Source organism: Leucopleurus acutus, assembly GCF_964270905.1.
Source record: "Leucopleurus acutus genome assembly, chromosome: 8".
NCBI lineage: Eukaryota > Metazoa > Chordata > Mammalia > Artiodactyla > Delphinidae > Leucopleurus > Leucopleurus acutus.
In genome coordinates, this window is record NC_139151.1 from 3,113,015 (window position 1) to 3,135,251 (window position 22,237).

Genomic DNA, 22,237 nt, shown 5'->3' on the forward strand with positions numbered 1-22,237 from the left:
GGTCCCTGAGGCCACAGGCAGAGAAGAGTCGTCAGACCCCAACACAAAGAGCTTCTGTCACTGCCAGCAAATGAGACATTGACCCAGCGGCTCCGTTCAGTTGCTCATATTAATTAAGGGAAAAAGAGACAGTGGGTTCATCATCACACTTTTCGTTAAGTCCAGTGTGGGGAAGGGATGTGTCTGGGAGTTGGCGGCAGCCAAGGATGGCTAGAGCCATGTCCACACTCCCTGAATTAATGGCGGGGAGCCCAGAGTTGCTTATTGCCCGCGGTGTTGTAGGGAGAGGCCGGGGATGGGGAGGACGGAGAGTGTGCAGAGGAGACCAGCAGAGACAGGAGACTGAGCGAGGAGAGAGGGAAAGCCGGGGGCGTTCTGGGGTCCAACCCCCCAGCCATCACGTACTGACTGGACAGATGCTGCGTGTTCAGCCTGAGCAGATGCAGAAACAAAGAGGTCAGAGAAGTGAGGGGTGTCATTCCCTCTCGGTGTGCCTGCAGCTGAGAGCGGACGACACCACACGGGCAGCGAGTGCTGAGGTTCGCAGCTGAGGTCCTGTGAGCCCAGCTATCCCCAGTGTTGAACCTCACCCCGGTTCCCAACTCGAGCATGTTCTAAGGTTTCTGTCCTTTGAAAGAAGGAGGCTCCTGTGTCAGGTGTGTGATGGAGAAGGACGCCAGGGGACCCCTAGGAAGCAGGGGGAGGCAGCTCCTACCTCCTCTCCCATGCCATCAGTCGTGGCCCCCTCACTGTGGGAGACGGGGGACCCGGGTAATGGGTGAGGTTATCTGCTCCGACAGTTAAGCAGGGACAAGACCATGGCCTACGAGTGAGGGCTGCACTGCTGATCCCATCACCTTCCCCAGACACTCCACTTGGTTCTAGGGGGCCTCCTAACCCCGGACTCTCCATTTCAAGGCAGCCCTGGCACTCAGGCCCAGCTTGGGGCCTGTGGTCAGTACCTACTCAGGCTGAGGCCTCGCACTGCACCAGTCCAGCTCTCTTGGGTTCACAGGGAGAAGGGCAAGACCTGGGTCAGCCCAGGATGCCAAGCCCAGATTGCAGGCCACCTTGACAGCCATGAAGCTGAGGTTTTTTGTTTTTGTTTTTGTTTTTTTGCGGTACGCAGGTCTCTCACTGCTGTGGCCTCTCCCGTTGCGGAGCACAGGCTCCGGACGCGCAGGCTCAGCGGCCATGGCTCACGGGCCCAGCTGCTCCGCGGCACGTAGGATCTTCCCAGACCAGGGCACAAACCTGTGTCCCCTGCATCGGCAGGCGGACTCTCAACCACTGCGCCACCAGGGAAGCCCGAAGCTGAGGTTTTGATCTGCCTGCGGCTCATTTTCTGCAATTATGTTCCATGGGCCAGCATCCTGGAGAGAGAGGGACGAGGGACAGGACTTGGGCGCCCACCCCCATGTGCACTCCTGACAACGTCTGTCTTGTCCCTCACACCTTCAGGGACAGAAGCAGAGGGAGAGGGCGGCTTCAGACACTCTCTTCCCTTGGCCTCATCTGGCTCCGGACCCCGGGGGCAGGGTTTCCGGCAAATACACAGCCTTCCAGCGAACCCCCCCTTTTTCCTAAGCCTCGTGCACTCTTCACAGGAGTAGTTTCAGCTCCTGGATCACTCGGATGGCTGCCCTGCTTGCTGAGTGGGTGAGAGGCTGTTTATTTCCCAGCGTCGATCAGAAAGCCCAGGTGTGGTCTAGCAGGCCAGCGGCATGCACGTGCTCGTTGAGGCGTTTGATTCCAAGTTTCCAAGGTCGGCATCAGTAGGAATCGTCTGTAATAGCCCCTCTTGCTGGGCAGCAGGGAAGCGGATTTCTGGCTTTTCCAGAAGCCCTGCCGTGTGAGTCCATTGCCCCCCGGGGCCTCTGTCCCCCCCCCCCCCCACTCCGCCCACTGCCTTCCTTCTGGCCGCGTCTCCTCTACCCCCACTTTCTTGCTCATCTGTGTTCTCCTTCCGTGGCCGTTCCTCCCCGATGCTCTCGCCTCCCTGAACTGATGCCTCTTTCCATCCATGGTCCCCCCACCCGGCTCGTTTCCTCTAGGGCGCCCGCCCCCAGGCATGTGCCATTGTGAGTCACCTCCTGACAGGTCTCATGGCAAAAGCTGTGACAGGTGCTGGCATTTAACCTCAAAGCATCTTCCCCAGACAGAGCGGCAGCTTTTCCGTGGCTGATGAGGAAGGGCAGAGGGGACGGGGCACCTCCCTAGCAACTTCTGATCATTGCAAAGGGAGAAGCCGGGCAGGGTTTGCCTCCAAATGGGGAGGATTTCTTGAATGATGTGAACAGTCAGGCAAAGGAACAGGCCACCCCCGGAATCATCCCTGGGGACATCCCCGCGGAGGGGCAGATATTCTGTCAGGGACAGTCATCCAGGAAAGTGGGAGGCTAACTTCTCTGACCCCCCTGGTACTTCCAACTCTGTAATTCTAAGGAATTGGCTGAGAGAAAAAGAAGGGAAAATTGGGCCAAGAGTGAAGGCTGAGAAACAGCTGGCTCAGAAGGATGAGGATGAAAAGGGAGAAGGAAGAAGTGGGTCAGGAAGCGTCCGGGTTTTACTGTGGACTTCCTCTTCGAGCTCTTCATCCCTGAATGCTTAGTTTTTTTCCATCTCTAATAAATCTTTCTGACCCACCATACCTTACTTAAGGGGTCTAAAAGCAATTAAGAATGGAAAAATAGAGCCTGGGGAGAAAAAACATAAAGCACTGCAGGTCTGGGCTCATGAGATCGTGGACCACCCAAAGTCAAGGACTTTGCCTTCTACATCCTCTCCACCCACGGCATCTAGCCCATCACCTCTCTCACTGTCAGGGATGAGTAAGATAGCCGCCGGTCTCATCGGGGACAGCCGGCCGGGCCAGGGACCCTTCTTCCCAGGGGTGGCCTGCTCCCCCGTTTCTGAGATGGCCCAGACCCTGCTTGTGGACACTCTGCTCATTCCTTGCGCTCCGTGACTGTTAGGTCGGAATATGTGTCCCTGCAGAAGAGGCCGCCCTGTGCCCACGGAATTATGGGGCCGGCTCAGCCCTTCCCCAAGCACGAGACCTGCGTCTGTGGGGTCCGAGTCCAGGGACCTCCCCCATCCCTGATAAATGGCCCCATTTGTATCCTTGCAGATCTTAATCTTCCTAATACAGTGGATTGAACTTATCTTCTTCAAAGCGCTCCTCCGTGGAAAGAAAGAACCCGCATTTTTTAATATATTTCAGCCAGTGATGCAGAGCCCACTTGCTTTGGCTTCCAGTCATGTTATATTGGGCTGTCCGAATGCACAGGGCAGGGTGACATGCCTCTGGGTTACTGGCCTGGGGACCATTAAGCAAAACTGCGGGGCAGACTTGAAGCTTTCTTTTCTTTCAAGTCCCTTTTGAATGTGTCTTCAGAACCTTTCCCATGGCACCCAGAGCACCCCGTCTGCCTTTCTTTCCTTCCTTGCACCAGTGCATCCTTCGTCGTCCTCCTCCCTCCTTTCCTGTCCCCCCTCTTGTGGTCCCCCCCTGCCTCCCCCGCCCAGTCAGCAGTCTGCCTTCCTAGCAAACAGGATTCAAACATTTGTTCCCTCCTGCCCTTTTCTCTGCAGCATGGAATCAGGATTTTACATCGCAACCAGAACTGGAGAGGGCAGGGAAAGCATTCCACCTTGCAGTTTCCTAGGTCTCCAGGCCTTTAGCAACCTAGATTGTTTGCGCTTTACAAATCTCACCCAGTATTCAAAGCAATTAAGAAAATAGCATCTCCGTCTCCTTCCATGGACTTGAGGTGAGGACAGGTGTCAACATCTTCCCTTTCTTAGCAAAGAAAGCTGGGTTCGAGTGGGCACGTGTTTTGCAGTAAGATCACAAAGACTCAGTGGAAAAGTAGCTTCAGGGGTCCACATCCTCAGCGTCAGTGTGCCCGGCAAAGCTCTCAACTCCAGAGAGAGGGTGTCTTTTGAGATGCCGGCTCCATGAGGATCTCAACGCAAAGGGCAGGCAGGAAACGTCGCTGACCCCTTCACAGACCCAGATGCACATGTAAGTAAGAACGGGCTGAGAACAGCGCTTGGTGGAGAGCGTGGGCCCCAGGCCAGCAGCACGGAAATCCTGGGACACTTGGTAGAAATGCAAAACCCTAGGCCCACCCTAGACCTACCACATCAGAATCTGTCTATAGATATAGATATAAAAACTTGGAGGAATTTATATGCAAATTAAAACCCGAGAACCACTTACTTTATAGAACTAACTTGACAAAATTCATTTTCTCACTTAATGAGGTAGTATTATCGTAACGATCCCCATTTTATGTGAGACACTGTTCCTTCCTCCCTCCCTTTTTTTGCTGTCACATAACAGTCCATAAAAACAGCAGTACAGATAGTGAAGATAAATTCCCGCATTGCAGAGGGTGGCCTTGTTGTCCAGCAACTCCCCCCAACTCCCCCAATTCAAAGACAGGAACTTTGAAAGTTTTGAGGAAGTTGCTGCAGAGCAGGTGCTTCCTGGGGTCTGGGGTGCCCTGCCGGCCCCACTAGGTATAGCTAGTGCCCTGCCGGCCCCACTGTAGGTACAGCTAGTGCCCTGCCGGCCCCACTATAGGTACAGCTAGTGCCCTGCCGGCCCCACTGTAGGTACAGCTAGTGCCCTGCCGGCCCCACTGTAGGTACAGTGCATGTGTTTGGCTAAGTGCAGGGGGGTTAATTACCTGTGGCAAATACACTGCGGTACATTTTGAAAGAATGATGGTCTTAGCAGGAGAGAGCCATCCTTTCCATCCTGCTGTAGTTATTTACCGCAAGGAAGGCACACTGAATCTGGAAAGTCGTTTTGGTCTGATTTTATTGTTGTTTAATCCTTAAAACCACTTAGATTGGTCAACCAGCATCATTTCAATGAGCGAGGCAATTTTTGTCTTTATTAGACGTCCTGAAATAAGTGATTTCAGAATCCCCTTCAACTCTGAGATTCTTGAAGTCTAAGAGAAATAAGGAAAAAAGGGTGAGAGGATGTTGACATCCTTCGAGAGGAAGCTTTGAGGAATTAGATATGAACCAGCCTGGGTGATTAATGTCTGCTGGGGTCGAGCGTCATGACCAGCACCACCACCCTGAGACCCCAACAAACAGGGCCCCGGTAGGCACCCACTCTACAGCATCTTCCTCAGAATTTTCAAAGTTCCCATCCGGTGCCTGGGACCAGCACAGGCCAGCAGTGCCATTCAGGAGTGACACTCAGATCTCAGGCTGGGAAGTGTGCACTTGTCCCAAACCCCACTTCCCCCCTTCGCCTCGACTTCCAGCCAGTCCTCACATGGGTTCAACCAGATTCCCAGGATCCTGAAATTCTCACCTGTGGGCTTGTCCTGGGGCCTGTCAACCAGCCTAAGTTCCAGGAGGGTGCCCTGGTAAGTGGACTGCTTGGCTGGCCGACGGACGCACGATTTCCTTCAAAGAATAGAGTGAGATTGGGCTCCTGGCTGACTCTGAGTGACTCGGTTTGTTACCTATTTGCCTGGAGCCCCACACCTTCTGGGGTTGGCCTTGATCACCAACATCCAGACACTGAAGGTAGAGCCTGGGTGACCTCGGTGACCTTGGTGGGGCTGGGTGATGGGGGCAAGGGAGGCCCCGGGAGCTGAAAAGCCAGTGTCCTGGGAAAGGGGCAGGGTGGTAGGGATACCCCAGTGCTTCCACGTGGAGCAGAGTCAGGATGCCACAGCAGTGGCCTCATGTCTGCCCATCAGCCCACCCCCATGACACCCCACTTCCTGCGCCAAACCCATCATGGGCCCAGACTTCGTTTGTGGAGCAACCATTGGATCAGCTATGCTTCTACGGGGTGTGAGAAAAGTTACAATGTGTTTTCATCATCCTGAAAACTAATTTTGCTCTCATGCCGGGAGCATAAAAAGGAATCAGGTATCAGGCTTAAAAGAAATGCAAATGGCTGGACTTTCTCCTCGGCCTTTGGGTGGGCTGGGTTTTCACAGGAGCCTGGCGCTTTGACTGCCTCAGGACATTTGTGTTTTAAGACAGAAGGTCTGTCCTCTTTGCAAGCAGAGGGGTCAGACTGTGAAAGAGCATGTAATGGTGACTGCAAGAAATGCCAATTCTGCAGCCCCAGAGTATTCAGGATCATGAATTGCAGGCTTCACAAAAGCCTGAGAATGACGCCTCCAGAATGTCCTACAAAGCCGGGTATTACACCCACTGAGCTCCCTCACCCCAGGTTCTGGGGATCTCAGGGTTATTTTATGTTGGCAAATGTTTATTGAGCACCTACTACATAGCAGGCAAGAAGGGCTTCCTCATTCATTCATTCTCCACTTTATCTTCTCCAGGACAGTTTGAAACCAACCGGCTGCTTTGTGTCTGTCTGTATCAAACTGTTAAATGGTCACTTATTCATTCTACGAGTAGTTAGTAGTTTGTACTCTGTGTACAAAGGCATCTCTACATTGTGAAAAATGAAGATGTCCATACTCACATACTCTAAAGTGATTCCCACATTTTTGATCATGACAATTCTGTTTAAGAATATCAGAGCTTACTAATGTGCCACAGCATTTCATATGTACTCTCTTAATTATCATGTAAGAAAAATAATAATATGCCCTTCTTATCAAATGGTCTGAAAAGTTAAAGTGACTTGGACAAAAATCCATTGATCCAAGACTCAAGCAGAGAATTTCTTCAAATACTTTAGGGCCAGGCTTCCCTGGTGGCGCAGTGGTTGGGAGTCCGCCTGCCGATGCAGGGGACACGGGTTCGTGCCCCGGTCCGAGAGGATCCCACATGCCACGGAGCGGCTGGGCCCGTGAGCCATGGCCGCTGAGCCTGCGCGTCCGGAGCCTGTGCTCCGCAACGGGAGAGGCCCGCGTACCGCAAAAAAAAAAAAAAAAAAAAAATTACTTTGGGGCCAACATAATGTCCAGAATCTTTGACTTGATATTCAAACCCCCATTTTATGGCTTTTTGTATTCTCTTCCAAGCTCTGTGAGTACAGTTATGCCCCTGGTTTCACAGTTTCTTGATTGTCTCTGTCTGTTTCTTTCCTCCCAGACGGCCAGGGCTTTGTGAGTGAGGACGAATACCTGGAAATCTCTGACATCAAACGTGACCAGTCCGGGGAGTACGAATGCAGCGCCTTGAACGATGTTGCTGCCCCTGATGTGCGGAAAGTAAAAATCACTGTCAACTGTGAGTAGACCCACTGCCAGGGAGTTCCAGGGGAAAGGAGGGCATGGGGACTGAGGGGACAAAGAGGTAATGGCAATGCCATTTTTCTGATAGACCCAAGTTGTTTCCAGCAGGAAAATACAGTATCAGATTGCTGTGCTCGTCACCACCGCCAGGGCCATGGACTGTCAGGACTTTTAGCTAATGGGGAGACTCGTGAACTCTGGGTTAGTGTGAAGGCTTGAAGAGATGCTGGGGTAAACGCAGTATCTTCAAGCAAGAAGTCCTCTTCCTAAAATACATGATCGTTTAGCTGGGAAGGGGGATGTACACGGCACGTGACGGATGTGCGTCTCACCTGTCTCACGGACTCGCTCTGCATCTCCCTGCAGACCCTCCCTACATCTCCAAAGCCAGGAACACGGGTGTCTCTGTGGGCCAGAAGGGCATCTTGAGCTGTGAAGCCTCTGCAGTGCCCACGGCTGAGTTCCAGTGGTTCAAGGAAGATACCAGGTACCTTGAAAGCGGAAACAGGGCATGTCCGAAGCAGAGCTGATGGATCGTTCCCCACGTGCAAGGAGGGTGATGAAGTCCAGGGGGAAGGTTCGGCAAAAGCAAACTGATTACAGCCTCCATTATAACAGAGTCTCCTTTTAGAGCCAGAAACAAAACACGGAGGGGGCTGGGAAGTGGCCAAAACTGATGGGCCTTGTTTCAGAATCAGATTAGCTGTAGGCACGGTGGTCTTCAAGGACTAGGGGAATGCAGCCCTGGAGCGTGGGCACCCTTCCCTTTCGGCCCCTGATGGCGGCCGCGGTGCTTACAGCTGGAGGGTAGACGGGCCGGCTTAGTCCGAGGGAAGGGCTTTGTGAGGAGGAGAGTGTGTGCGTGGATCCCTCTGCGCCGTCTGGACTTCCCGGGGCCCTCCTGTCTGCTGCCTCACTGTGTGTGTGCAACCAAACCCGTCGCACCTCCTCTTTTTTTGCAGGCTGGCCACCGGCCTGGACGGCGTGAGGATTGAGAACAGAGGCCACATATCCACACTGACCTTCTTCAACGTCTCAGAGAAGGATTATGGGAACTATACTTGTGTGGCCACGAACAAGCTTGGGAATACCAACGCCAGCATCACACTGTATGGTGAGTGCAGGAGGCCTGGACGTGGGGCTTGGCGGGGCCGGGGGGTTGCAGGGACTCATCACACTGTATGGTGAGTGCAGGAGGCCTGGACGTGGGGCTTGGCGGGGGGGGGGGGTTGCAGGGACTCGGGAGGGAGGAGGGCGCACCCTGTTTGGCCTGTGTCCATCCATAGGGCTCAACCCCCCACCTTAGATGCAAACGCACCTCTACCTCATTCTCCTGGCACACGGTACGTGGTGTTTGCAAGGTAACTGATAGCTCCTGGTCTCGTGCAAGGTGAGCTGTGCACCTCAGCAAAGGAATCAACCTAACTCTGAACCAGGTTGCACAGTGGTTACCGTAAACACGACGGAACCATGGAACAGGTCTATTGTAGTACTGTCTACTGGTCGGAGGGTAAATTAGATATAGTTTTAGGATACCCTCTACAGTAAGAGTTGATGACTCCAGGGATCATATCAAAAATCTTAAACCAAGTTACCTGCTGCCATCATGATTCTCATGTTGACTGCATGTCACGTTCTCATTCATTGAAATGAACGGAGCAGGGGGCTTGAGTCCTCATCGGGACGACTGCTCTGTCCACAGCTGAGACAGCCATCCCTTCTCTGCAGGTCTCTCCCTCCCACACGGCGGGAGGGGCCTCCAGAGTGGCCCTTCGGGAGACCTCACCCTCCCTCACTCTCGCGCTGCTGTGTCCATCTCCTCGTGCCACATTTCACCCCACGGGCCAGGCCCAGCTTGTGGCGATAGTCCGTGTGTGTATGTGCATGTTTATCTGGGAAGCGTCTGGTGAATAGGACGGAAAGGTATTCATTTTTCACGTGGACCTCAGACCCAGAACAAGCTTTCAGCATTGACATGAACTGAACTTTGTCCACCAGCCATCTGAAATGTGTGATCTATGTCTTTTGTTTTCTCTCTGCATTGTGTGTGCATTTTGCTGTGTGTGTCTTAGAACTAAGCCCCTCATCAGCAGTGGCAGGTGGGTACAGCACGTTCCTTCCCTCCTCTGCCTGCCTGAATGCCTGTGCTTTTGATTCCCACCCTCCTTCAGAGACAGGCTCGCCAGCTCCACCGCCCTGGTGTATTTCTCCTCAGTGGCTAGACTTCAGGGGGTTGGTCTGCACAGGTTAGGTAGCAAGCACGTAGACTATGATGGCTTTCACACACGTGCATATGAAATATCGTTATAGGTTTCCGGAGAAGGGCTTCCCCCCCCCCCCCACCCAAACAAACAATAAACTTCTACTTGGTGGCCTCAGCAGCAGCGAGGGGAGCCCAGCCTAGACACCAAGTGGATTACCAGATGATTTTCTCCATGGGGAAATCACACTAGCATGAATGTATAATTTCTCCAGCCCAAGGCAGAAAGGGCTAATGACTTAATTCTGAAAGCTTCATTTTCAAATGGAAGTACTTGGGTCATTATTCATAATGATCATAATATCTACCGTTTACCAAGTTTTTATTGGTTTCCAGGCATCATGCTAGTTCCGTGCAAGACAGATTACTAGCCCCATTTTAAAGATGGGTAAGAGGAGGACCCAGGAGGCTAAGTGACACTGAAGTACGCATAGCTAGTGAAGAGGTGCTGGCGAGTTTGCCCAGAGGATGAGGGTGTGAACCATGGGCGCACACACACTCCCTCACGCTCCCTCACGTGCCAGATGGGGCCTCAGCTCTGCAGCTGCCCTTTCCACAGCTCTGGATCCGAGACATCATGGGCCACTGGCTCTGCCCACACCTCCGTGTCTGTGAATGTCCATCCCTAGGTCTTGATAAAGAGGTGTGGCTGGGTTGCTGCTCTGCCACTGACCCTGCCGTCACCCCTGAGTCGGTGGGGTTGCCCGTGGCGGGATGTGGCTGACAGTGGGGTTCCAGGACTGACAACTAGGTGATCCGGGCGCTTGTCCCTCTGTACCATTGACTCAGGAGAGAAGTGTGTCACAGCCGAGAACAACAGTGTGTGGAGATGAATGTACATTCGCCGGCTAGGGCTGCCGTAACTGAATAGCATAGGCTGGGGGCGTAAACAACCAAAACTTGTTTTCTCACAGTTCTGGAGGCCAGAGGGCCGAGATCAAGCCAGGAAGATCTGTCAGCTGATTTTGATGAGGGCTCTCGTCCTGGCTTGTAGACGACCATCGTTCTCACATGGCCTTTCCCCTGAGCATGTGAGGAGAGGGAGGGGGAGAGAGAGGATGGAGAGGGACAGGAGGGTGAGGGAGAGAAGGAAGAGGGGGGAGAGGGAGTGGGAGAGAGAGAAGAGGGAGAGAGTAGGGAGAGGAGGAAGAGGGAGAGGGAGTGGGACAGGAGGGAGTGGGAGAGAGAGAGGGAGGAAGGAGAGGGAGGGAGAGAGAGGATGGAGAGGGACAGGAGGGTGAGGGAGAGACAGGAGGGAGTGGGAAAAGAGGGAGAATGAGAGGAGGGAGGATGGAGAGGGACAGGAGGGTGAGGGAGAGAAGGAAGAGGGAGGAGAAGGAGAATGAGAGGAGGGAGACGGAGAGGAAGGAGAGGGAGTGGGAGAGAGAGAGAGGAGGGAGTGGGAGAGAGGGAGAAGAGGGAGTGGGAAAGGAGGGAGAATGAGAGGAGGGTGAGGGAGAGGCAGGAGAGGGAGTGGGAGAGGGAGAAGACGCAGTGGGAGAGGAGGGAGGAAGGAGAGGTAGAGGGAGAGGAGTGGGAGAGGGACAGGAGGGAGTGGGAGAGGAGGAAGAGGGAGGGTGAGAGGGAGAGAAGAAAGAGGGAGGAGAGGGAGAATGAGAGGAGGGAGGGAGAGGAAGAAGCGGGAGTGGGAGAGGGGGAGGATGGAGAGGGAGTTGGGGGAGAGGAGGGAGAGTGAGAAGAGGGAGGAGGGAGAGGGACAGGAGGGAGTGGGAAAAGGAGAGTAGGGAGAGAGAGGAAGGAGACGGAGTGGGACAGGAGGGAGTGGGAGAGAGAGAGGGAGCGGGAGAGGAGGGAGGAGAGGGAGAAGGAGAATGAGAGGAGGGAGTGGGAGAGGAGGGAGGAAGGAGAAGCAGAGGGAGGGGAGAGGCAGAAGAGAGGGAGTGGGAAAAGAGGGAGAATGAGAGGAGGGAGAGAAGGAAAGGGAGGAGAGGGAGAAGGAGAATGAGAGGAGGGAGGGGGAGAGGAGGGAGGGGGAGAGGAGGGAGGAAGGAGAAGCAGAGGGAGGGGAGAGGCAGAAGAGAGGGAGTGGGAAAAGGGAGAATGAGAGGAGGGAGAGAAGGAAAGGGAGGAGAGGGAGAAGGAGAATGAGGAGGGAGGGGGAGAGGAGGGAGGAAGGAGAAGCAGAGGGAGAGGGAGAATGAGAGGAGGGAGACAGAGAGGAAGGAGAGGGAGTGGGAAAAGGAGAGGATGGAGAGAGACAGGAGGGAGAGGCAGAAGAGGGAGAGAAGGAAAGGGAGGAGAGGGAGAAGGAGAATGAGAGGAGGGAGGGGGAGGGGAGAGGCAGAAGAGAGGGAGTGGGAAAAGAGGGAGAATGAGAGGGAGTGGGACAGGAGGGAGCGGGAGAGAGAGAGGGAGCAGGAGAGGAGGGAGGAAGAAGGAGCGGGAGAGAGAGGATGGAGAGGGACAGGAGGGTGAGGGAGAGGCAGAAGAGGGAGAGAAGGAAAGGGAGGAGAGGGAGAATGAGAGGAGGGAATGGGAGGAGAGGGACTGGGAGTGGGAGAGGGAGTGGGTGAGGTAGAGAGAGGATGGAGAGGGACAGGAGGGAGAAGGAGAGGACGGAGATGGGGAGGGAGAAGGAGAGAGGACGGAGAGGGAGGGAGTGGGAGAGGGACAGGAGGGAGTGGGAGAGAAGGAAGAGGAGGAAGGAGAGGGAGTGGGAAAGGAGGGAGAATGAGAGGAGGGAGAGAGAGTGGAGGAGGGAGTGGGAGAAGAGAGACTGGGAGAGGAGGGAGAGGTGGAAGGGGGAGAGAAGAAAGAGGGAGGAGAGGGAGAATGAGAGGAGGGAGAGAGAGAAGAGGGAGAGGGAGGAGGGAGAGGGACAGGAGGGAGTGGGAAAAGGAGAGTAGGGAGAGAGAGGAAGGAGACGGAGTGGGAGAGGAGGGAGGAAGGAGAAGCAGAGGGAGGGGAGAGGCAGAAGAGAGGGAGTGGGAAAAGAGGGAGAATGAGAGGAGGGAGAGAAGGAAAGGGAGGAGAGGGAGAAGGAGAATGGAGGAGGGAGGGGGAGAGGAGGGAGGAAGGAGAAGCAGAGGGAGAGGGATAATGAGAGGAGGGAGACAGAGAGGAAGGAGAGGGAGTGGGAAAAGGAGAGGATGGAGAGAGACAGGAGGGAGAGGCAGAAGAGGGAGAGAAGGAAAGGGAGGAGAGGGAGAAGGAGAATGAGAGGAGGGAGGGGGAGGGGAGAGGCAGAAGAGAGGGAGTGGGAAAAGAGGGAGAATGAGAGGGAGTGGGACAGGAGGGAGCGGGAGAGAGAGAGGGAGCAGGAGAGGAGGGAGGAAGAAGGAGCGGGAGAGAGAGGATGGAGAGGGACAGGAGGGTGAGGGAGAGGCAGAAGAGGGAGAGAAGGAAAGGGAGGAGAGGGAGAATGAGAGGAGGGAATGGGAGGAGAGGGAGTGGGAGAGGGAGTGGGTGAGGTAGAGAGAGGATGGAGAGGGACAGGAGGGAGAAGGAGAGAGGACGGAGAGGGAGGGAGTGGGAGAGGGACAGGAGGGAGTGGGAGAGAAGGAAGAGGAGGAAGGAGAGGGAGTGGGAAAGGAGGGAGAATGAGAGGAGGGAGAGAGAGTGGAGGAGGGAGTGGGAGAAGAGAGACTGGGAGAGGAGGGAGAGGTGGAAGGGGGAGAGAAGAAAGAGGGAGGAGAGGGAGAATGAGAGGAGGGAGAGAGAGAAGAGGGAGAGGGAGGAGGGAGAGGGACAGGAGGGAGTGGGAAAAGGAGAGTAGGGAGAGAGAGGAAGGAGACGGAGTGGGAGAGGAGGGAGGAAGGAGAAGCAGAGGGAGGGGAGAGGCAGAAGAGAGGGAGTGGGAAAAGAGGGAGAATGAGAGGAGGGAGAGAAGGAAAGGGAGGAGAGGGAGAAGGAGAATGAGAGGAGGGAGGGGGAGAGGAGGGAGGGGGAGAGGAGGGAGGAAGGAGAAGCAGAGGGAGGGGAGAGGCAGAAGAGAGGGAGTGGGAAAAGGGAGAATGAGAGGAGGGAGAGAAGGAAAGGGAGGAGAGGGAGAAAGGAGAATGAGGAGGGAGGGGGAGAGGGAGGAGGAAGGAGAAGCAGAGGGAGAGGCAGAAGAGAGGGAGTGGGAAAAGAGGGAGAATGAGAGGAGGGAGACAGAGAGGAAGGAGAGGGAGTGGGAAAAGGAGAGGATGGAGAGAGACAGGAGGGAGAGGCAGAAGAGGGAGAGAAGGAAAGGGAGGAGAGGGAGAAGGAGAATGAGAGGAGGGAGGGGGAGGGGAGAGGCAGAAGAGAGGGAGTGGGAAAAGAGGGAGAATGAGAGGGAGTGGGACAGGAGGGAGCGGGGAGAGAGAGAGGGAGCAGGAGAGGAGGGAGGAAGAAGGAGCGGGAGAGAGAGGATGGAGAGGGACAGGAGGGTGAGGGAGAGGCAGAAGAGGGAGAGAAGGAAAGGGAGGAGAGGGAGAATGAGAGGAGGGAATGGGAGGAGAGGGACTGGGAGTGGGAGAGGGAGTGGGTGAGGTAGAGAGAGGATGGAGAGGGACAGGAGGGAGAAGGAGAGGACGGAGATGGGGAGGGAGAAGGAGAGAGGACGGAGAGGGAGGGAGTGGGAGAGGGACAGGAGGGAGTGGGAGAGAAGGAAGAGGAGGAAGGAGAGGGAGTGGGAAAGGAGGGAGAATGAGAGGAGGGAGAGAGAGTGGAGGAGGGAGTGGGAGAAGAGAGACTGGGAGAGGAGGGAGAGGTGGAAGGGGGAGAGAAGAAAGAGGGAGGAGAGGGAGAATGAGAGGAGGGAGAGAGAGAAGAGGGAGAGGGAGGAGGGAGAGGGACAGGAGGGAGTGGGAAAAGGAGAGTAGGGAGAGAGAGGAAGGAGACGGAGTGGGAGAGGAGGGAGGGGAGAGGCAGAAGAGAGGGAGTGGGAAAAGGGAGAATGAGAGGAGGGAGAGAAGGAAAGGGAGGAGAGGGAGAAGGAGAATGAGGAGGGAGGGGGAGAGGAGGGAGGAAGGAGAAGCAGAGGGAGAGGGAGAATGAGAGGAGGGAGACAGAGAGGAAGGAGAGGGAGTGGGAAAAGGAGAGGATGGAGAGAGACAGGAGGGAGAGGCAGAAGAGGGAGAGAAGGAAAGGGAGGAGAGGGAGAAGGAGAATGAGAGGAGGGAGGGGGAGGGGAGAGGCAGAAGAGAGGGAGTGGGAAAAGAGGGAGAATGAGAGGGAGTGGGACAGGAGGGAGCGGGAGAGAGAGAGGGAGCAGGAGAGGAGGGAGGAAGAAGGAGCGGGAGAGAGAGGATGGAGAGGGACAGGAGGGTGAGGGAGAGGCAGAAGAAGGAGAGAAGGAAAGGGAGGAGAGGGAGAATGAGAGGAGGGAATGGGAGGAGAGGGACTGGGAGTGGGTGAGGTAGAGAGAGGATGGAGAGGGACAGGAGGGAGAAGGAGAGGACGGAGATGGGGAGGGAGAAGGAGAGAGGACGGAGAGGGAGGGAGTGGGAGAGGGACAGGAGGGAGTGGGAGAGAAGGAAGAGGAGGAAGGAGAGGGAGTGGGAAAGGAGGGAGAATGAGAGGAGGGAGAGAGAGTGGAGGAGGGAGTGGGAGAAGAGAGACTGGGAGAGGAGGGAGAGGCGGAAGGGGGAGAGAAGAAAGAGGGAGGAGAGGGAGAATGAGAGGAGGGAGAGAGAGAAGAGGGAGAGGGAGGAGGGAGAGGGACAGGAGGGAGTGGGAAAAGGAGGGGAGGGAGTGGGAGAGGACGGACAGGGAGTGGGAGAGGGAGTGGAAGAATGAGAGGGAGAGTGAGAGGGGGGAGAGGGAGGAAAGAGTGGGACAGGAGGGAGAGTGGGACAGGAGGGAGTGGGAGAGAAAGAGGGAGAGGAGGGGAGAAGGAGAGGGAGTGGGCGAGAGAGAGAGAGGAAGGAGAGGAAGAGGAGGGAGAGAGAGGAAGGAGAGGGAGTGGGACAGGAGGGAGAGGAGGGAGTGGGAGAGAGGGAGGGAGAGGACGGACAGGGAGTGGAAGAATGAGAGAGAGAGGAAGGAGAGGGAGTGGAAGAATGAGAGGGAGAGGGACACAGGAGGGAGGGGGAGAGAGGATGGAGAGGGACAGGAGGGAGAAGAACAGGAGGGTGAGGGGGAGGCAGAGGAGGGAGAGAAAGAAGAGGGAGGGTGTGAGGGAGAGAGAGGAGGGAGTGGGAGAATGAGAGGGAGAGGAATAGGAGGGAGAGGGAGAGGGGGGAGTGGGACAGGCAGGAGAGGGATAGGAGGGAGAGGGAGAGCGCTGGGGGGTGGAGAACGGCTTCCTGGTGTGTCTTCTTATTAGGACACTAATCCTAGCCAATCAGGCCCTACCATTATAACCTCATTTGACCTTAATCACTTCCTTATAGGCTGCATCTCCAACTACACATGGGGGGTTAGGGCTCCAGCATATGCGCTTGGAGGACACAATTGAGCTCCTAGGAAAGGCGCAGCCTCATGTCCCCACGCAGCCAGCAACACAAAGCCCGTGTGTGCCCTTTTCCACTTCTGTCTCCCCTCTCCACCTAACCTGAATGCATTCTATTAAAGGACCATTCGAACATTTATAACCGGTCTGCTTAATCTCCCCAAAGCCACACAGACAGACACCCTGCATCCCAGGCACGCATTTGGGTTTGCCGTCAAAGACTGGAAGCTTGGTTTTTGGAGACCCTTTGGACTCTGCACCGTGAACCCATCCCAGCATACACTCATGACAGGCCTCTCGCACAAACATGTCTTTCCTATGCTTCCTACCTCCACACACAGAACAAAGGGAAATGAGATGAAAGCAATGTCGAAAGGAAGCAGAAGACAGGCCATGAGGACAGCGGGCTGAGCCGGGAAGTGCTTAGAGACACATGGGGGTGGGTGACGCGCAAAGCTGAGTCAGTCAGTGGCTGACCTTGATGTGGGGTGTTTCTTCCTCACCCGTCACCACTTGCTGCCCTTCCAGAAGCCGCACAGACAGAGCAGGTCACCCAGCTGCGTGCCAGCTCAAAGTGGCCTTTCACACTGTGCACTTTTCTCAGCCCCGGGCCACTGCCGGGCCTGGAGAGGCACCGGAAGGTAGAGAACAGACCAGCACGGGGATGGGGAAAACTGAGTTCCAGTCCTGACCGGCACAAACCATGCTGCTCTCTGTTCCGTGGTTGCCTGTAAAATGTAGGAACAGAACAAAACAGACTCCAGGCTCTTGCCAGCTTTCTAAGTCTCTGTTCTGAATTTGAAAAACAAAGGGAAACTAGGCTAAGAGGCAGATCTCCAGAACCTGGCGTCCGTAACCTTGGGAGTGGCAGCAGGTGCTGTGCCTATTGCAAGCGACTTGCTCGAAGTATCCGTAAGCTTTCTCGAGCGGGTGAGGCACTCGGAGGCCACCTGGGCCCTGGCATCCTGGAGCCCGGCCAGGTCCGCACGCAGCAGGGGCGGGCGGGCTCAGCTGCCTCTTGCAGAAGCCGCTCACGTTCTCCCGACTTGCCAGCCCATGCTGCTTCCACTGGGTCTTGAGCAAGAGGCCCCATCCCCCTGTCCTTAGGGTGCAAGGAGGGAACGTTCTGAACCTGATTACATCCAGCACTGCAGAGAGTGTGGGGCAGTAATGAGCCGTGTAAACGGCTGTATTTCTGTATTACTGGAACCGGCAGGGGAGAGGGACAGAGAAGGCAAACAAAACCAGAACGCAGGGGGATGCTGCCGAGAGACAAACAGATTTCTCACACGTCATCTGTGCAACTGCAGCAGCGACACAAATAAGCTACATCAAGAGTTAAGTATCGGGAATGGGCACCGCTCCTAGGAATCTTGTCGTTGCTAACGCAACAGCTGGGCTCAGGACTGTTTCCTCAAGGCAAAGCCTCAGCCCCTCAGAGCAGCCAGGAAGAAGGCCTGCCTCTTGGCCCCTGGAAACTATGAGGACAGAATCTATATTTCCTTTTGCTAACGGCCATTCCTCCAGAGTAAATATACATACCAGGCTAGCTCTTCAGACAGGATTTTCATCAACTAAAGGCAGCCGGACCAGCTCTTCTCATCCTGCACCCTGGGCTTCCCTCACCCAGGGTCCCCCACGGAAAGCTGGTTCACGCCCTGCCCCGCACCTGCACTCCTCTATAAAGGCTCCCAGCAACCTCACCTTTCCCCCAGGTGGCTCCAGGTGAGACCTGAGGGCTGGGTGCAGGAGTTGAATCTCCCCTCCCTTCACCTCCAATCCAGCCCAATCCATGCCTCAGTCTCACAGCCTGCGTCCCTCCGAACACCCAGCCTCCCCTCAGCCCTCCCTGGCCCCCAACGCCCTGCTTCTGCTTCTAGGATGTGACTCGCTGTGCCTTTCTCTTCCCTCTCGGCCTCAATCTGCCTCGAGCCCCTCCACCTTCTGCCCGGGGGTGGCATTTACAGCAAGAGGAGAAGGGTCTTCTGTGTCTTCAGGCATCTTCAAGAGTTGTATCTTAGCCCACCGCTTTGGGTGCTTTAAAAATGCAGATTCCTGGGCCTGGTCCCAGACCCATTTCATGAAGACCTCCCGGGATGGTCCTGAGTATGTGCTTCGCAGGCAAGCTCTCCCAGGGAAGCGTAGGCACCCGGGAGCCAGACAGTCTCCGAGCAGCAGTCTGGGGGCTCCCCGGTCCGTGTCCCTAGCACTTGCCTCAATTCTCAGCCACAAGACGCTCTGCTACCTGAATGTCCCAGGGGAATCTCCATCCTTCTCTCCCTGGCATCCCTTCCCTCCTCAAATGTGCACCTTATCTTCTCACCCACCGCCTCACTACAGCCTCCACGGCCGTTCTAACCCGGTCCTCTCGCTCACCCCACACCTGTCAGCCAGCAGGTCGGAGCAAGCAGGCACCAGCCCTCCCGCCTCTGCTGGGGCTCGGGCCTTGTCTGGCTACGACGTTCTCTTACCGGTGGGTGGTCCCCTTGTCTTTGATAATCTCTCTTCAGTCTGCCACTTCAGGGCCAGGTGGCCCTTCCCAAACTCAGAATGAACCTGTTCACATCCTGCTGAAAAGAAAACCAAAAAGTTCATTGCAGCTCTGTCATACAGAGTGAAGTCAGAAAGAGACAGACAAATACCGTACGCTAACACATATATATGGAACCTAAGAAAAAGAAATGTCATGAAGAACCTAGGGGTAAGACAGGAATAAAGACGCAGACCTACTGGAGAACGGACTTGAGGATATGGGGAGGGGGAAGGGTGAGCTGTGACAAAGCGAGAGAGAGGCAAGGACATGTACACACTACCAAACGTAAGGTAGACAGCTAGTGGGAAGCAGCCGCATGGCACAGGGAGAGCGGCTCGGTGCTTTGTGACCGCCTGGAGGGGTGGGATAGGGAGGGTGGGAGGGAGGGAGACGCAAGAGGGAAGAGATATGGGAACATATGTATATGTATGATTGATTCACTTTGTTATAAAGCAGAAACTAACACACCGTTGTGAAGCAATTATACCCCAATAAAGATGTTAAAAAAAGAAAACCCTCGAAGGCCTTTCCTGCTCTGAGATCAACCTCCCTCGTGGCCCCAGGTTCCCCACTGCCTTCTCTGCATCCACCATGCTGAACACCCGCCCCGCCCTGCCCGGGATGCCCGATCCTACCGCACAGTCCAGCCTCGACTATGCTGCTTCTGTCCGTCAATTCACTGATTCAGTGAATGTTTGTTTCCAGCCTACTGTGTGCCAGGAGTTAGGGTTAGGATTTAGGTACCGAGAGGAGGGAGTGGGGGAGGGAGAGGGGGAGGAGGGAGAGGGAGAGGCGACTTCCCAACCTCCTACAAGCAAGTAAATAGACATTTACAATAGAACATAGAATATAAGTGCTGCACTAGAGCAGAGAAGAAGCTACTAGCTAGTAGGTGTCAGCCAGAAGGGGCTTCAGACAGCTCAGAACCCTTTGAGGTAAGTACGCCTGGAGCGCAGAGAATTTAAGCCATGTGACTGAATCCTTCCCGCAGATAGGAATTCCACCGTAGAAGGACACGTTAACATCCGGTTTTGCACCCAGGTCTGTCTTACCTTAAACCCATGTTTCTTTCTAACCCATAGGTATACTGTCTCTTGCAGTGTGTTGAAGGGTCACAGAGGGAGGCGTTTGCCCTCTTCTCTGCCTGATAAAATTGTACTTACCCTTTAAGCTTCCACTCAACGGTACCCCATCCACTAAGTGTTTCTGAACCCCACTGAAGAATCACTCACCCATCTTTTGGACTCTCTTGGTAGTTTACCCTTAGGCTTATATTTTGTTTGTATTTGTTTCTGCACTAAAGGATGTAGCCCTGTATCTCGCAATAGTTATTGACCAGTAAGCACTGGTTGGATTAATAAATATGTCTTCCAGTCAATGGGGCATCCGTTACAGCCTCTTACAGGGTAAAACTCCTCACTAACCAAAGGAAGGTCAAATACTCAAAAGGTCTTTAGTCTCCTCCACTGCCCCGCAGGGAAGCCAAGTCAACATTGCTGACACTTTCCCTTGCATTCCAGCCCCCCTTACGTCCGTCCCAGTTTTAATTTGAAATTTAGGGTCCCCTCCCTCAGGGTCTTTCTCCCTTGTGAGAAACATCCTGACAGACTGTTTAGGAAGGCGTTCATCAAATGATTTCTTCTTGCAGAGACATCAAAAGCTGCATGTGCCTGTCCATTTCCTGCTGATAACGTATATGATTTTTATTTTCCAAATCCACAATTTAAATCCAGGTGGGAGGGAATGAGTCAGAGAGAAACACCATCGTTTCTGGCTGATGGCAGCAGCCTCATCATTTGTGTTTTCCCCAACCTGCGAAATGCCAACATATTAGGAAAAAATATGCAGACATTTCACATTTCGTTCCTCATGAGGCCCCTTGTCACTGCCTCGCGCCCCTACCCTGCTCCGTCTGAATCACTGACATCTGGCCGTTAGCCTGAGCATTTAGACTTTAACACAGAGCACTCGGGCTGTGCTGATGTCAGCACACGCCCCAGCTCCCGGTTTGGCGCAGACCAAAGCCCTGCTTTTTTCAGGGTTGTGATGAGCTGACTGGTTTGAATTAACCTCTGATGTGAACTTCCCAGGCCTTGGGCTTTGTGGGAGCACAAAGCAGACATGGCTGCCTTCTTGGCTTCTCTGTCCGCCTGCCTTCCTGGAGCTGCAAAGCCCCGTTCATCTTCCTTGTAGAACAACACAGGGCCCTGTTTTCTGCTGTAATTAAAGACAATGAAGGAAAAGCTCCCTTTGAAGGGGAATGATGCACCTTCATCAGCCGGCGCTGCTGAAAATAGGTTTACGTTTCCCCAACAAGTGTAACACACACATCCTCTAATTAGATTTCCTCGCTCCTCTTTTAATCACCAAAAACATCATTATCCTTTTGGTTCCTCATTAGGAAGGTCACATAGTTCACATTCATATTTATAAAACCCATACAAATTTCAGAACAAAACTGTATCTTAGACTTCAGATGCCTCCTTGATCTCACTGCGCTATCACCAAGTTCAACTCAGCTGCGGGTTTTTATTTTTCTCTTTTCTTTCCTTCATGTGATCACCCTACCGCCTGCTATTTTAGTAGGATTACAGCAACACTCTGCTTTCGAACTTCTTGCTGAAGAACTGTGCATGCCTCCTTATTTTCGTTGCAATCACGGAAAGGAAAAGGGTGACATTTCAATACCTTTCTCGCTTGTTATGGACCCTCCATTTTTAAGCTTCACAATCTCTCGTGAGGCAGGATCCTCATCGGTAAACTTATATAGTTTTCTGGGAGCTCTGTGCTGAGTTTGGGTACTTTGATTTTCAAAATCTGTTCTTCCAGAGGGTGACCAGCCAGCCCAGGAGCGCAGCAGCAAACCCTTGCTTCCTGGAGAGCTAGGCCTGCAGGTTAATTCTATGCTAAACCCTCAACCAAATTTGCTTTTTAAAAATGGGTAGTATATTTAATTTAACAAAGTAAGTAGCTTCTACAAAGCGGACTTTATTTTACTCATTTGTCTGTTTGCCTCTTTCTTTATTTACTGTCTTAACGGCTGCTGGGCCTCACACGCGGCCACACCATAAAATCTCCCCTCCGGCCCAGAGTACACACACTGATTGATTGACCTTTGTGACATTTACCATTTCTGGAATTTATCTCTTGATCATTTCTGTCTCTTTATCTCTTCTTTCTGTGTGCTGAGGGCTAACTTATTTTGGTCTGCATAGGTCCTCAAGGTATTTAGTTGTCATTGTTGTCATTCACAGTTGGTTTCGTGGCTTTGTGTCATCATGTGAGCTTTTCAAAGATGCTCCACTTCAGGAAAGAAGGAAGCAATACGTTTTTAGCGTTGAGGAAGGGCAAAGGAGCGGCTGGAATGAGGGGAAAGGGCATAATTACACGTTCTCACTTTTAGTTTATCCCTGAAAAATATTTAATTAAGGCTGATGTTTGTGAGAGCTGTTCTTTTAGACTGAGTCACTGTTAACCATAACTAAAGATTTCTTGAATGTGGTGTTTGCCCACAGAAAGAGCTGGGCTTCTACATGCACTTCCTCAGAATAACTGGCCTTCTCTGGGAAGCTTTACCTGTGGTAGGAGCCACATCAGGTCTTGTCAGGAGACACCAGTCACTTGCTAAGCCAGAGTCACGTTTGCTTTCAGTGGGTGTTTGGCAATTATCTTTAAGAGTTCAGTATACACAGGGTCTCTTTATTTAGAGCAGGAGCCCCACAAAAGGTACTGTTTTAGAGACTAGCAGTTATGGTCCTGGTTCTAATCCACCCAACTGTTATTCATCCTTTACTTATACTCAGTGGTTTCATGTATCATCTTCACTCATCCTCAGAGAACCCTGCAAGTATACAGAAAACCACCTCCGC

General features: G+C 53.8%; 1 protein-coding gene across 3 annotated transcripts in view; it reads left to right on the plus strand.

Moving 5' to 3' along the window:
- Positions 1–22,237, plus strand: part of OPCML (opioid binding protein/cell adhesion molecule like) — a gene marked incomplete at both ends in the record, with an annotated part of 1,080,793 nt that overhangs the window by 1,053,897 nt on the left and 4,659 nt on the right. For 2 of the 3 annotated variants that reach the window (XM_082844276.1, XM_082844275.1), the window contains 3 exons: positions 7,054–7,191; positions 7,563–7,683; positions 8,159–8,310. In XM_082844276.1, the coding sequence (XP_082700402.1) occupies positions 7,054–7,191; positions 7,563–7,683; positions 8,159–8,310 (411 nt within the window). Of the gene's footprint in view, positions 1–7,053; positions 7,192–7,562; positions 7,684–8,158; positions 8,311–9,268; positions 9,296–22,237 lie in introns of all 3 variants that reach the window. The other variant, XM_082844274.1, reaches the window with a different exon arrangement.